General features: G+C 37.9%; 2 protein-coding genes across 3 annotated transcripts; one reads left to right on the plus strand and one right to left on the minus strand.

Moving 5' to 3' along the window:
* Positions 1 to 838: 838 nt before the first annotated feature.
* LOC119120385 lies at positions 839 to 3,679 on the minus strand. The gene is made up of 5 exons (XM_037247225.1): positions 3,481 to 3,679; positions 2,014 to 2,610; positions 1,866 to 1,940; positions 1,679 to 1,757; positions 839 to 1,595 (listed from the first exon to the last, which is right to left on the minus strand). Exons 1-5 carry the CDS (start codon positions 3,548 to 3,550, stop codon positions 1,433 to 1,435), a joined length of 984 nt encoding a protein of 327 aa, XP_037103120.1. The 5' UTR covers positions 3,551 to 3,679; the 3' UTR covers positions 839 to 1,432.
* Positions 3,680 to 6,240: 2,561 nt separating this feature from the next.
* On the plus strand, positions 6,241 to 13,287 carry LOC119120386 (APAF1 interacting protein). 2 transcript variants are annotated; one of them, XM_037247226.1, is made up of 8 exons: positions 6,241 to 6,348; positions 6,977 to 7,036; positions 8,062 to 8,162; positions 10,535 to 10,583; positions 11,274 to 11,391; positions 11,567 to 11,702; positions 12,507 to 12,674; positions 12,764 to 13,287. In XM_037247226.1, the coding sequence occupies exons 1-8, from the start codon at positions 6,289 to 6,291 to the stop codon at positions 12,861 to 12,863; spliced, it is 792 nt and encodes a 263-aa protein (XP_037103121.1). In that variant the 5' UTR covers positions 6,241 to 6,288; the 3' UTR covers positions 12,864 to 13,287. The 2 variants fall into 2 exon arrangements, with proteins under 2 accessions (XP_037103121.1, XP_037103122.1); XM_037247227.1 differs by lacking the exon at positions 6,241 to 6,348 and adding an exon at positions 6,626 to 6,780.
* The last annotated feature ends 848 nt before the right edge of the window (positions 13,288 to 14,135 follow it).

Below are 14,135 nucleotides of genomic sequence, written 5' to 3' on the forward strand. Positions count from 1 at the left end.
AAATCATGATCAAGGAGACAGTCCCTAATTATTAATTGAATAGTTAAAATTATTTGATTGTATATTTGGTTGTTTAAAGTCATGAGCAAAGTGAAACAACTTTGTAAGTGGCAAAATGTTGGTGGCAGCTAAGAGTCTGCATGTACGGAGTGAGACCTGAGTACGATGTTTGCTTTGGGCCATTTTCAATCTGTACTGCTTGATAAAAATGGCGACATTAATACTTTGAGTATTTAAATCGTCATTTATGGAAATGTGGTGGGTACCAGAAAAACTCAACTGCATGTACCACAGCTTTTTGCCACCTTTGCACAAGCAAGGGTCAAGTGAGACACAGTTGTCTGACAGACAACTGGAATGGGAAGAACACAATAGCTCTTGTGTTTGCATGCATTTGATTACATATCTGACTAATATACTGCTCAGTGAAAACATCTGACAGATCAGGGTTTACTGTTTTAAGCCAAAGTGTGACATGCTGAACTGAACTGTACTGCTTTCAGTAAAATTTGGCACCTTTTAGAAGATGGGGGATGTTCTGAATAGCGGACAGATATGAATGGAATTATATTATATTATCTCTGCATCTAAAACGTCACTTTGATATTTCCTTGTATATTTTCTTGATATGACCAGTCAATGTTCTTGGTCAACTTATTTGGTAGTTTTTTTCTTCCTTTTTAATGAAAATTTGAAATCTTTAGTAAATTCAACATATATTTTCTATTTATTTTTCTGTATTCTTCTTTTCCCCATTGTAATGTATCGTGACCTAGACTCTCCGAATCCACATGCATGAGGGCAGAAGTCTTTGTCAGGCAAAAAGTATACTAAAATGGTGTGTAATGTTTTAATAAGTGTAAGAAAATATCAACAAATACAAATAAATTATCGATGAAATGCTGGTGGTCTTATTTCTCAAAACATATTTCATACAATACAGAAGAGCAACATCCAAAAAGCTGTTAAAAAAGTAGATTCTGTACTTTTGTAATTGATATTTTGGGCAGGTCAACAGAACAGCTTTTCATAGATTACATATACATACAATAATTACATAAATGTAAAAAAATAATGTCATAAGAAACTCTCGAAAGCAGCAATTACAAATTATTATCAAATATTTGCTTTTTATTCTACAAAAAGACAAACTATTAACACTCCTTTGAATTTTACACAAAAATATGTGGTGGTACTCACAAAACATTTTCAACAGCTTAAGTTCTCAAATTTTAGTGGTTAAAAAGAGTTGTTGGCACTGACAACTTGGAAATGAATATTGACATAATTCCAAAGTATTTATGAATGCTTCCAGGGAGCCAAATGTCTTTGAATACAAAACTGCAAGAATGTTCCAAACCTTTTGTGCCGAGCGTTCGGAGGCAGCACGGCTGCACATTATTGAAATAAACTGTTTGTCTCGGTGGTGTGACTATTTCACTGGAAGCTCATCCAACGGGATAACTGTGTACTCCGCCGCCTTTCCGTTTTCCTTGGGTGTATCTTTCTGCAGGAACGCTTCGTTCTCTGACTTCTGGTGCTGTGAAGAGTCAACTTCGATTTGTGGTCTCGATGCTTGCCTCGGACCGTTCCATCTAAAAAGTAGGAATGGCTCATATTACGCTAGCAAGGAGATTCAGATTTTAATATTTACTCGAAACCATGTTAAAAGTCTCACTTGTCTCTGGTAGCGATGGCAAGACAAAGCATCAGCAGTGCTGCAACGCCAACAACAAAACCCAAGATGATGATCCAATCTGAATGAAAGGGGAGAGTTGAACTCAAAGAAATGATTTTTTTTTTTATATATATAAAAAAAAAAGTCTCTTAGAACATGCATGAATTTGAGTGTGTTTGACAGTCACCTGGTGTCACGTGCCCTTTGTGTTGCTCTGTTGTTGGAGGATTATTAGACCCAGGTATATGGTAAAATTCACCACCTGGGAAGTAATAAAAAAGGTTCATGGTTATCATTTAATTTTCCAATATTATGGATGGGTAAAGGATGTTTACCTTGGACAGATGGAAATTCCAAGAGTCTGCCTTTTTTTCCTATTTTCTTTGGTATTCCAAATCCTGATCCTGACTCCAAATCTTCTTCTCCTGAAGTCCCCTGTTCTATGGTAATGAAAGGTGGACTATGGGTCATACTGGGTTTTCTCGTAGGATATTGTTCTTGAATCTCACTATTCCCAGACCCTGAATAAAAACTTTCAAAATCAACAGTTGGAGAGGGCACACTGGGCTCTGTCATGTTACTTGACTGGGTTGCATTTGTCTGTGAGGAGGACGTCCAGCCAGAGGGAAGACTTAAGGTGGTAGATGAGCTGGAACTTGGCAAAGCTCTTTCACTTGTGGTTGAATAATCTTCATCCTTGGGCTGGAAGAACCCGTCACCTGATGTGCCTCCCTCAATCATCTCCTTCAACAGGGTTCGATTACGACCATCACCGCTGCCAGATGATGTTTGGTTGATCTCTTGAGGGCTCAACTTTTCTTCAAGTGGTTCGGATTCGAGTGATGGGGGAACAAAATATTCAACAAGGAACCCGTCCGTTACAGCCTCTCGGAGCACGTCTTCCTCAGATTTAATGGGATTTTGGGTCACAGCTGGGAGAAAGAGATGGAAAAATACAAGGGTTACCACAAATATTTACCTACCAGATTTGGCATGGAAATTTTTTTCCTTAGCCGTAATCTATTACTTTCAAGGAGATTGCATACTCAGCCTGGAATTCTTGTATCAACTTGTGTTGTCTACTTTGTTAAGGTGTGACAGTAATGATTAACCTGGGTGATTACTCATGTGTGAGTGTGTCAAGAGGAAGTTTCACTGGAACTTCAGTCTATCTAAGGAAACGGAATTTCGGTTTCTTTGTGTGTCTTGACATATGAAGGGATTGACAATAAAGCTGACTTTGACTTTGACTTTGACTATCACCCTTTTGGCACACTCAGGAGATACGAAATCACACACAGCGATTCATGAACTTTGTCATTTTATAATGAACTGTACATCAATTTTATGGTAAAGTTATCATTTTAAATCACTGTTACTGTCTATTCTGTTTTCCTTTTTGTTTGTTTCTGCTGTTTCCTATGAGATTATATGGAGCACAAACATGCACTTCAGGTGGAAGCAATTGAAGTGCTGACTCATTGGGGAAGAAAAGAGACACTGTGAGAATGACAAGGATCGACTCAATTAATCAATTCCGTATGTACCGAAAATGACACTGAAAGAAGAATGTGACACGTTCCTAAAATTGATAGCGTGCACTTGATCTGTATAATAAAAACAGTTTGTTATAATATGAAAACTTATGTATTTTAGTGGTTATTCATTCTAACATTTTCCAGTTCGAATAGTTATACTTAAAACTACAATATGGTAATAAAGCACAAAATCAACCACCTGCTAACAGTTAGACAAATAATAGGGAAGAAGGGAACATATTAAAGAAAACGACTGCCACTTACAATGGACCAGACCGGAATAGACAATAGCCCAAAGTCCAAGAAAAATCGCCAAAAAGAGAGAAGTCGCCATCCTTGTACTTGTACCGATGAGTCCCAATCAGGTCTGTTTTCAGTGCTGCTGAAATTCTGGTCACCCTGTTATCTGAGTTTTTCAATCTGATGATTCATAGCTTGGTCTTTTATATGCACCAGGTTTTTGTTGCATGAGTACAACAATGACTGACAACACAAAAACACACCTGTGAACACACCCTCTTCCTCAAAAATCTACCATGCTCATTTCCTCCTTGTAAAGCAAAGCACACGGAAACTTTGTGGTTAGGATTTGCTGTGGTGTGGAATTGCCATACGATCATCAAAATAACTGTTTCAAATACTTTAGTTTCCTCATGACGGACAAATATTATAAAAAGGTGTTTCAAATACTGTAGTTTCCTCATGACGGACAAATATTATAAAAGGTGTCATTCAAAGCGGAGTATTACTACATAGAGGAACTTTTAATACACTTAAATTGATTCCAAGCCTTCCATATACGTATATTAAACAGCGGCAGTTCTGCACATTGATTCTGTAACCCCCTTCCATCCAACGATTATACAGTAGTGTAATTGTTAATATTGCGAAATAGCTCTGACGCCCAAGGTGGGACTAATGTCTGTGACTCAGCATTGTAGTCGTTGGATGTGTCGTACTTTGTATTTCACAATGTGAGTCTTTTTGATGCAACAGTCTGAAATAATGTCCTATTTTCTCTCCATTTTGAACTATAGACAACAAACAATGGAGATGAATACCCAACATTTCAGTAACCCGGTTTATAACTTCTTGATATCAAATTACTTAAATAACGTCTTGATATCAAATTATTATAATGTGAGCTGGAAGCAGATTGAATGTGACCCTCTAACAAAACCACTGGTCAAATTGCATTAAAGAGCCTTACACAAATTGGCTTTCAACCACCACTACTAAATAAAGCAATAACAGTTTCGTTTGTATAAATCCGTATTATAATTTCAGGCTTAACAGTAAAACCGGAGAGAGAAAAATCAATCAAACAAGTACATGGGGTGCGAGGGCAATATTGTTAATACAAAACAACAGGTGACCAAATGGAGAGGGTTTAAAAATAAAGTTCTGACACACAACATGAAACATCACATATTTCCATTGGCGATTCATTCAGGGGAACTAACCAGAAAGGAAGTACTCAGATGATTTTAAAGACTGGATAGTGATTTTCTTCCACAGGCGGTGTCTATTAGGTGAATGTGCATGTGATTTATTAATGGTGACTGATGGGTATCATAGGCGTGCAGCCTTTGGCTTTTAGGCGTGATCAACACTGGAGGAGTTTGTTTGGATTCCGCAACACGCGTGGGTGAGCACTTGTCCAGTCTTGCACTCCCAAAATTTTCATTAAATCACATTGAACTGGGAATTGTAATATATCAAGTTGAATATTCTCATGAAAACATATACCTGAAAAAGTCACAAGTATTACATGATTATATTGGATAGGATGTTATAAGGCATTGTATAAAAGTCTGTCATGCTCACATTCAAATAATACCCATAACACAAGGCGCTTTAAACAATTGTTATGGAAGTGTTAGATTAAAAAAAAAAATCAACAAAGTGTGATCACGGCATGAATTTTATTGATTTGATTTACTCACTATGAATGCTTGTGCAGCTTTATGCAGAGCCTGTGTTTATCTGGGTTTGTTTTGGAAACATGTCCTTTCCTTCCTGCACTATCATTTAGCATTTCCGTGTAATTAAGGGTAAGATTATGAGAGAAATACTAAAGCAGAATAAGTACATTCCCTCATATTAGGGTGGTTGACCAACATAGTTTAGAGAGAATGTTGTTTGGTTAGTTTATAGTAAATAATTATATGTAAGAATTGATTTTGTTGTGATCACTTAACTTATAATCATAACTATTCTGTTGGAAATTCTGTCCAATCCCTGCTGAATGGCCTGACAGCCTTGTTTTGTCTTTGCATACGGCACAGGTTCAAGACATCATGTGCAGGATAAAGCAGAACATAACCTACTGTTTGTTTCATATAAATAACAATGTTCTTTTCTTTGGACAAAGGCAAAATCATGGGTAGGCGATACTTATATAAGGCTTCTAGAAGGCTGTAAATCTCACAATCATCACTGAATACCTTGAAACTGATTATTTGAAAAATGCATGTTGTGACAAGCCACAAGGCTTCTTTAACAAAAGGGTATCTTTTATTCTGCCTGTGGCATGAGTACAAAGACAAGGACAATGCACCGGCAATGAAACAGGCAACATGCTTGTACAATATTTGAAAAATTATATTAAAATCAAAATTAAAATTATTTTAATTTCACTTGATGTCAATGAAGGTATACTTTATTGTCTGGTTAGTGGTGTACACAATTATGTTTAATCTTCCAAACTAACATATTTTAAACTGGCTTCAATAATTTTAATTTAATAATACTACTACTACTACTACAATAATAATAATAATAATAATAATAATAATAATAATAATAATAATAATAATAATAATAATAATAATAATATAAAGGTATGTCTAAACTAAAATTTGATATAACTAATTCAATCCAGTGGACTCGAAAGAGCCCCACAAACGTCTTTTGAAAAACGGGTAGCATGCATTGCATAGGGCATTGCATATCCCATTTAGGCACCAATCGACCAATCCGTACTTCTTAAGAAAGACCTGCAGGGAGCAGGACTGCGCCGCAAGGAATCCAAGGCTGCCACAAGCACACAAGAAGAAGCGGAAACGACGCATGCGCAGCGCAAGTTTGTTTTGTTTGTTGTGTTTCCCCAACTTGAGCAACTCGAAGCTGGTAAGCGTTATTTTGTCAGCAGAGGAAATCAAACGAGTCAGCGTGTTTTAACCTGTTTGTATTCCATATCTGTGACCTCCTGCAAAGTCACTTACGTCATCAAGTTATCAAAACTTAAACGATTAAACACGTAGGCAGTCCTGCTGTAAAAACAAATGGCTATCGCTCCGTGTCTGTACATGCCTGTTATCGCAGAAGTTGTCATTTATCAGTAAAAGAGAAAAGAGCACTACACCTCTTGTGGCAACATCCTCAAGACTCATATTTTGAGAGGCTGCATGCATCGAAGTACTCTCACTTAATTGCCTATAATTAACTTAACATGCACGGTTGGGGAATGCGGGATAACCTGATTACCACCAGAATTGCTCCAAATTCTGATGACGTCGAACTGTAAACCTTGCACCAAACATTTTCCTCTGGATTGTTGAGGTCAAAATTATTTCTCCTTTGAATGTCTGCCCTCAGCTCTCTGCGACATGTGTGCATGTTGTTTACTTCTGTAAAATGCATGGGTCACTGAAGTGACTAACTTTCAAAAATATTGATCTGTTTTAGTATTATTTTAATGTTAATGGTGTCGTTGGATCATGTGAAACCTTCACTAAATGTGAATGTTTTCCTGCAGGAAATGTCATCTTTGTGTGGCACCAACAATGGCGACCAAGGTGCAGGTCAAGAAAAAGAGGTAAATATCATTTAACAGGGGAAAACTGGTCTGTAAAATGCAGTAAATGAAGGGCGAAAGAGAGCACATACTGAAAAGTATGACTCAGAGAGATTTCTTTCTTTGCTTTCCTGGTAAATAGGACAAAAGCCTTACAAAAACAATTTTATTCAAAGTCAAAGTCAAAAGTCAAAGTCAGCTTTATTGTCAATCCCTTCATATGTCAAGACACACAAAGAAACCGAAATTGTGACCTAAACCTCGAAATGTTCTCTAAAAAAAATCAATGTTTCAATGCTGTAACGTTCTCTAAAACATAGTCTTTTTGGATTATGTCATAAAGTATCTTTAACTGTGTTTTTTAATTTATCACCCTATGGTGATATTTTGTTTCCAAGATAAGATAAAATATAAAAATAATAATCTAATGCTCACTTTGTCCGATGCAGCCCTTGAAAATGTAAAAATATCAAAAGCTATATACTGATAAATGCGGGGCATTTTTGAAAATCTTTACTGGAAAATCCCCCAAAAACCCTAAACTTTGTTTCCCCTTCTTCGCCAAAAACTAATGAAAAATGAATGTAATTTGGTTAATTTCTGCTGGTCTGATATGAATATATGATCTTTCATTTGAGAACTGGCTCACTAAACTGAGTTAGCATTGAAAAACTTAGCCATAATCGTTTGACTCACCAACAGCTTCATACTCCAGGCTGTTAGGATCCTGAACTCTCTCCCCCCTTCTGCGTAGCGTCCTGTACTTTTGCGCTCTATTCTGACTGTCTGCTGTATGCACACTTGCTCTATTTTTGCTCCGCTTATTTATTGTTATTTGTTTATTTATTATTTATTCATCACTCTTATTTATTCATTGTTTGTACCTTCTTGTTTTTACTTTTTGTGTTGTTTACTTGTATGTATATTGTGTACTGTGTCTTGTCACCGTGGGATAGTGGGAACGTAATTTAGATCTCTTTGTGTGTCTTGACGTGAAGAAATTGACAATAAAGCAGACTTTGACTTTTGACTTGTTTGTGTTGAAGGACAAGGAGCATCCTCGTGTACTTATCCCCGAGCTCTGCCGGCTGTTCTACCAACTGGGATGGGTTACTGGGACGGGCGGAGGAATTAGTTTGAGACGAGGGTTTGTATGTAACGAGTCTGTGTTGAAGTTGTGACTGTGGTGTAAGTTTAGGTTGATGTAATTCGTATGTCTTTTTGCCCCCGTAAGCTTACTAAAAGAGAAAACTAGAGCCAAATTAGGCCAGTTTAAAACAAGTTTTTTTTTTTTTTTTTTAATTAATCTGATGATAAAACCTCAGTATGCAAATGTCACCCCAACTTCATGTTTTGCAATAATCAACAAGCTCAATCAACAAGTGTCAGCCCAACTTCATGTTTTGTAACAATCAACAAGCTCCTGGCATCATTCTTGCTGGATAGTTTTACGCTCTACAATGATGTCAACAAAGAGGAAGTCAACCCCAAATTTTTCTTTGTAATATCTTCTGTGCAAAACCGTCTGTTCAAAACACAGTTTTCTGATTAATGTTTTGTTTGTGGAATATGAATAAACAGGCAAAATCCAATTGTTTTCCATTTCAGGGAGCAGGCATTTTCTACTTGATGGCAAATGAAAATGACATATTGTGATGTCATTGTCAGTCAACAGGAAGTGGCAAAATGGCCGCCCCTGTGATGGATAAAAACGAGTTAGTTTTGCTGCTTAACTCATATTCCACAAACACAATATTAATCAGAATGTTTTTGGGTTGGGTTGACTTCCTCTTTAAAAAGCATTATTGCGACTGCTCGTACAGTCATTGTATGAATGTACCATACACCCTCGGCCAAACTTAAACCAACCTTCTTACATACCATATACTGTATATCACACACTCCATAATCTATACATGAGTCAATAATTTCTCATAACAAATATTGGTGTGCCTGCAGTAGTCATATAGTAAAAGACTGAACATCATGACTCGTTCCCGTCATCTGATGTCCACGCAAAGGTAGCAAACTGTTTTTGTTGAAACAAAACAGTTACTGCACTGAAGTGCATTTTCTGTGTAAGTGTGTTTGTGCTGTTGCTTAGGTGTTATTGAAGCACTTATGAAAGTGGAAGATCCTGCATTTGCCCATTAGTCCGATGGGGGGAAGGAAAAAAAAAATAAAAAAATCACATACATCGTATGTGACAGCTGTGTCTCCTACGGGGCAGAACTGCTGACCGCAAATGTACTTGTACCATCACTGTACTTTGTGGTTCATGCCTTCACAATCTATATTTCAGGGCCTTTCAGCTTCTGCACTTGGCAGAGATAATTTCAGCTCTCAGAAAGTGAACCACTTTTACAATTAAACCCATCATCGTTGGCCGGTAATACCACCGTGTTAAACTTTTTTTCTGTCTTGTTTTTGTTTACATGATGGAGGACCATTTGGATCTCGTTACATCTAAATGTGTTGTTGATTTTAGCAGTATGTTTAATTTAAGAAAAGCTCTAAATACAAATTAACTATATTCCCCATTATGCTGCACATAATGCTGTGGTAATGGCAAAAACACATTATCAAATTTAAAAAAGGAAACATGAGGAAAGAAAATAATATTTTACTGAAAACCTTCAATGGCATCTTTGTATTTTTGTGTCAATAAAAGAAAGGGCAGGAAATGTGAATGAAATTTTAATGATGTATTTACGTATAATACAGTGTGTTTTTAACAACCTTTTTTTTTTTAGTTTGTCTGGTCCTGTGATTTATACTCATTTCTTCTAAAACGAAAGCTTGGACTCCCAGCCAAAACCACTGTTTCCTAAACGTCTTAACGGCAGCAAACTAGAAGATTTTTGAGAATCCATCAAGAACTTGTTTGCTGCCTTCATCATGATTAGGGAACAGGGATTTTGGTTGCAAGTCCAAGCGCTCCTGTTCTTGGTCTCTGTTTTTGTAAAATAAATTTCCCCCCAAAATGCAATTTATACTCTGGAGCCATTTCCAGTCCAAAAAATACGTTACGTCATAGAGCACTCCTTTTGTTGTTGTTTGTGGGTGGTGGAATGGATTAACAGCATTTCCATTCATTTCAAAGGGGAAAGATGATTTGAAATAAGTCTTTTGAATGACGAGCATTGTCACAGAATTAATGAAACTCGTGTCTCAAGGTCCCTCTGTAATTCATCGCGATGAATCGCATCCCTCATCGGCGTGAATGCGTATTCTAGACTCGGCAGTCCCCTGTTTCAGTGAGTTCTGCCTGAAAGGGACAGGCGGATAAATCCCCGCTCTGCTGTTAACGTCACTGATGGGCCAATTTATCAGGAAGCCAGTGTGCGCACCGAGCTTTTCACACACCATGAAACATATTTTAAAGCAAGGGAAACAGTCGCTCAGTGTGTGAGGGTTTCAAGTTTGACACCCACTGAGGACCAAACATCCTAAACTGTACTTTACTGCAGTGTTATATCTTCAATATTAACACATGAATGTTTGCTCCGTAACTTACAGAGAGCACATCTACATTGCACCTTCAGGGGTTCAGAAAGAGAGAATACAGGTCAGTAGCAATATTGTAGTACACAGCCTAGCAAAAGTATTCACCTCCTTGGATTTGTTTTACTAATTTTGTTCATTGCAATACCGTATTTTCCGGACTATAAGGCGCACCTTCAATGAATGGCCTATTTTAAAACTTTGTCCTTATATAAGGTGCACCGGACTATAAGGCGCACCATTAATGCATCATGTCAGACTTTTAATCCAAATCAAATCATTCTCCATTTAATCTTGTTTCAACTTCAGACGCAACAAATTACTTTATAATCACAAAATAATGATCCATAGTCTTTTTGATTCACGATTCATAGTCTTCAGCGGGCCACTTATGATTGATTTCATAACACAATGCTTCGGGACAGTTTAAATGTAGGAATTTGGTCCATATATAAGGTGCACCGGACTATAAGGCCCACTGTCCGCTTTTGAGAAAATTTTAGGTTTTTAGGTGCGCCTTATAGTCTGGAAAATATGGTATGTATTTGAATGATTTTTATGTTATTTGATGGATCTGCACAAAATAATCGCTGTCAATAGTTCTCAAATGTTCTCCACCAAGAACCACCTAAAAAATATTTAGCACATTGAGTACAATGTCGACTCATTAAAATAGGCTTAAGTGTAAATGGTTTTTAAAAACACTGTTTTGCGTGTGTGTGTGTTTGCATGCGTCCGTGTGTATTTTAAACAGCCAGAAGACATGTTTGTGTGTGATGTGGAGGAGAGAGACATCAGTTGTCCGCCTGCCTGGAAGAAGTTAAAGAAGAGCCAATGCACTCCACTCTTTATGAACGCGTATACAATGAGAGGTGAAATTGTGCTCATCCAAACAACTGAGCCAAATCTTAAGTTGATTTTTACAGTAATGTGTATGGGGATTTATATGGGGGTGTTGAGGGATCCTTAATTATAGTTGTTAGTAAGTTTTGTACTTTATCACGGAAAAATCTGAGAAATATTTTGTGTTTGGAAAAAAATATGCAGGTGCACAGGCAGTTATCCATACACACTCCAAAGCTGCTGTCATAGCAACCCTGCTCTATCCTGGTAAGGAGTTCAGAATAACACACCAGGAGATGATTAAGGGGATTCGTAAAGGCACCACCGGCACCAACTATCGGTATGGAATCAAACTCATCAGATAGTTGGGCTACAACGCTTTCTTAGTGATGTGTAAGCTTGGACTGCCGTATTCATGTGCAGTACAGCAAACAAGGATGGGACCGCAACATGTATTGACACGATCTTGTATAAACAGTCCTCAGCAAGCTTTTAGAAGTTCTTGAACCTTTTGTATTTAGTTCAACATGCCTCACCTACAATTGTTACAGTTGACTAATCATAAATAATACGTTAAGGTGTGGTTCATGTGGCTAGTTGTGTCATCATTACAGGAAAAGTTCCAGTGTGAAGTGAACCAAGAGTTATTTCCAGTGATTTGATTACCTTATTTAGTACTTGAAGCTAAATATTAACAGCCCCCTCAAAAAAGGTTCAGTTTAGTTCTGCGCCAGTGCTAAGCACTTTTCTATTATTAATGATGATGATGGAGGGTGTTGCCATGGGAAACAGCCCATTTACACACACTCGTGGTACAAGGTCAGGGGCAGCGCGTCTTTATCTGTGTTGCTTTGACACAATTGAGCGGATAATTTGGGATTAGAGCTTCCAGTTACTTGACAGCCTTTCCACACCCCGATCCACCTTTCTAAAATTAAATAATTCCACAAAAACTGCTGTAAGCAAGTTTAAAGAATAGTTTATTTGGTAAAATTCTCAGCTAGTGTCTCGTGCTCAAGACACTCTCATTGACATTTGATGGATTGACATTACTGTGTGACAGCAGCGTGTCAAGCCTTGATGTTCTATCCTGTTGAGACTATGATAGGACTGAGTAATGGGTCAAATGTCTCGTGTACCGCAGCTATGACGACACCCTAGTCGTGCCTATTGTCGAGAATACACCAGAAGAGAAAGACTTAAAATCCCGCATGGCTCAGGCAATGGAGGAGTATCCCGACTCGTGCGCTGTCCTTGTCCGCAGGCACGGCGTGTATGTGTGGGGCGAGTCATGGGAAAAAGCCAAGACTATGTGAGTAGTTACCTTTCCACTCGTGGAATAGTTGTGCATGTCTTGACGAATACAAATGTTGAATATTTTCTTTTTCTTCACATTTGTAGGTGCGAATGCTATGACTACTTGTTTGACATTGCTGTTCAGATGAAGCATTGTGGACTGGACCCTTCAGCTATTCCAGTAGAAGAGAAAGGGATAGTTTGACATTTACTGGCACCTTATAAAGAGACGTTTGTTCAAGCCAGGTCAGGAAAGTTCAATCAGGGAGCAGATTTTAATCATTTTGCTTTCATGCCAGCCCTCCGCAATTCTGACAGTGATTGCAGATTCGGAGTTGAAGGCCTCGCATACAAAAAGACCTCGAGAGTGTGGCTCCGAGCTCTGCGGGAGGAATCTTTATCATTAAAATACTATTCGGTTAATGTGCAATTGTGATTTTTGTGCCTTTACTTGGACTGACAAAAAAATGGTACATGTATTCCAAAAGGGAAAGTAATTTGAAATGAAAACAAAAATAAACCACTGCCTAATTGTGCTTGAAATCAGTTTAGTACTAAAGGATGTATGTCAACACCAATTTGTTGAAAGACTGCTGAACGCCACTTGCATAATAAAGACCTGACACTAATTCAGTTTTCTTTTTTTTCCCCCTCACTCGCACACTTGTAGGTGAGTGGCTGGTGTGTTGGCATGTGTCAGTATACACTTGCGCAGCATGCTCCTAATCCTCTGCATACTCAAATGTTTTGAAAACGAGAGTTGTCCCTTCAATATGCTGCCTCTGCCTGCTGCCCCGATCCCATTTCCTCCACCACTGTATCTGCTCCAAACAGACTGCAGCCAAATATGTCACAAGCTCATTTAAATTTAAATTGTGAGAATCCTGAAATGTCCTCATCACTTCTTAGTGATGAGGAAGTCTTCAGTAAGAACTAACTCAGTGAGAGAGAGAGAGAAAATACTCTTCCCCACAAATTGAAATGACATTGTGAAGCCCACAATGTCAACAAATCTGATGTCATGAAAAGACAAAAATGATTAGTTGTCACAGTTTTGTTTACTGTGATATGTTGTTCCTTGTGGGTGACTCTGAGGAATTATCTTTAAAAAGCACATGACAATGTTTGGAGGGGGATATATCACTCCAGCCTGCAGATATTACAAAGTCTGGCTTCTCTCCCACTGATTATGTGCATTTAAATATTAAATCTTACCAGTTGACATTCATATGTATTGCTTTATTATTTAACAGTAAGTAACAAGATGGTGTTGCCCCGAGGTGTCGTGGCTTGTGCAGCTGCCAGGATTAAACCCCTTTGACTTTGAAACCGATTTTCTCAACCCCAACAACACGTGATGAAGTATTGCTTTGAAAAACTAGACCAATTTAGAGAGTTGAATGGCAACTGTTTCCTCTAAGTTGAAAAGTATTCTCGGCGAACTGTGTAACGGTAACAGTACACAGTCCGGGAGCCG

The sequence above is a fragment of the Syngnathus acus genome, chromosome 3 (genome assembly GCF_901709675.1).
Source record: "Syngnathus acus chromosome 3, fSynAcu1.2, whole genome shotgun sequence".
Classification (NCBI taxonomy): domain Eukaryota; kingdom Metazoa; phylum Chordata; class Actinopteri; order Syngnathiformes; family Syngnathidae; genus Syngnathus; species Syngnathus acus.

What these genes read in the sequence shown, in the direction of transcription:
- LOC119120385 (XM_037247225.1), bottom strand. Translation starts at nt 3,550, where the DNA reads ATGGCGACTTCTCTCTTTTTGGCGATTTTTCTTGGACTTTGGGCTATT. An exon ending in CTATTCCGGTCTGGTCCATT is followed by an intron (nt 2,611 to 3,480) that starts GTAAGTGGCAGT and finishes TCTTTCTCCCAG; the next exon opens with CTGTGACCCAAAATCCCATT. An exon ending in GGAATTTCCATCTGTCCAAG is followed by an intron (nt 1,941 to 2,013) that starts GTAAACATCCTT and finishes ATTACTTCCCAG; the next exon opens with GTGGTGAATTTTACCATATA.
- LOC119120386 (XM_037247226.1), top strand. Translation starts at nt 6,289, where the DNA reads ATGCGCAGCGCAAGTTTGTTTTGTTTGTTGTGTTTCCCCAACTTGAGC. An exon ending in TTCAGAAAGAGAGAATACAG is followed by an intron (nt 10,584 to 11,273) that starts GTCAGTAGCAAT and finishes TATTTTAAACAG; the next exon opens with CCAGAAGACATGTTTGTGTG. An exon ending in TGGGAAAAAGCCAAGACTAT is followed by an intron (nt 12,675 to 12,763) that starts GTGAGTAGTTAC and finishes TCACATTTGTAG; the next exon opens with GTGCGAATGCTATGACTACT.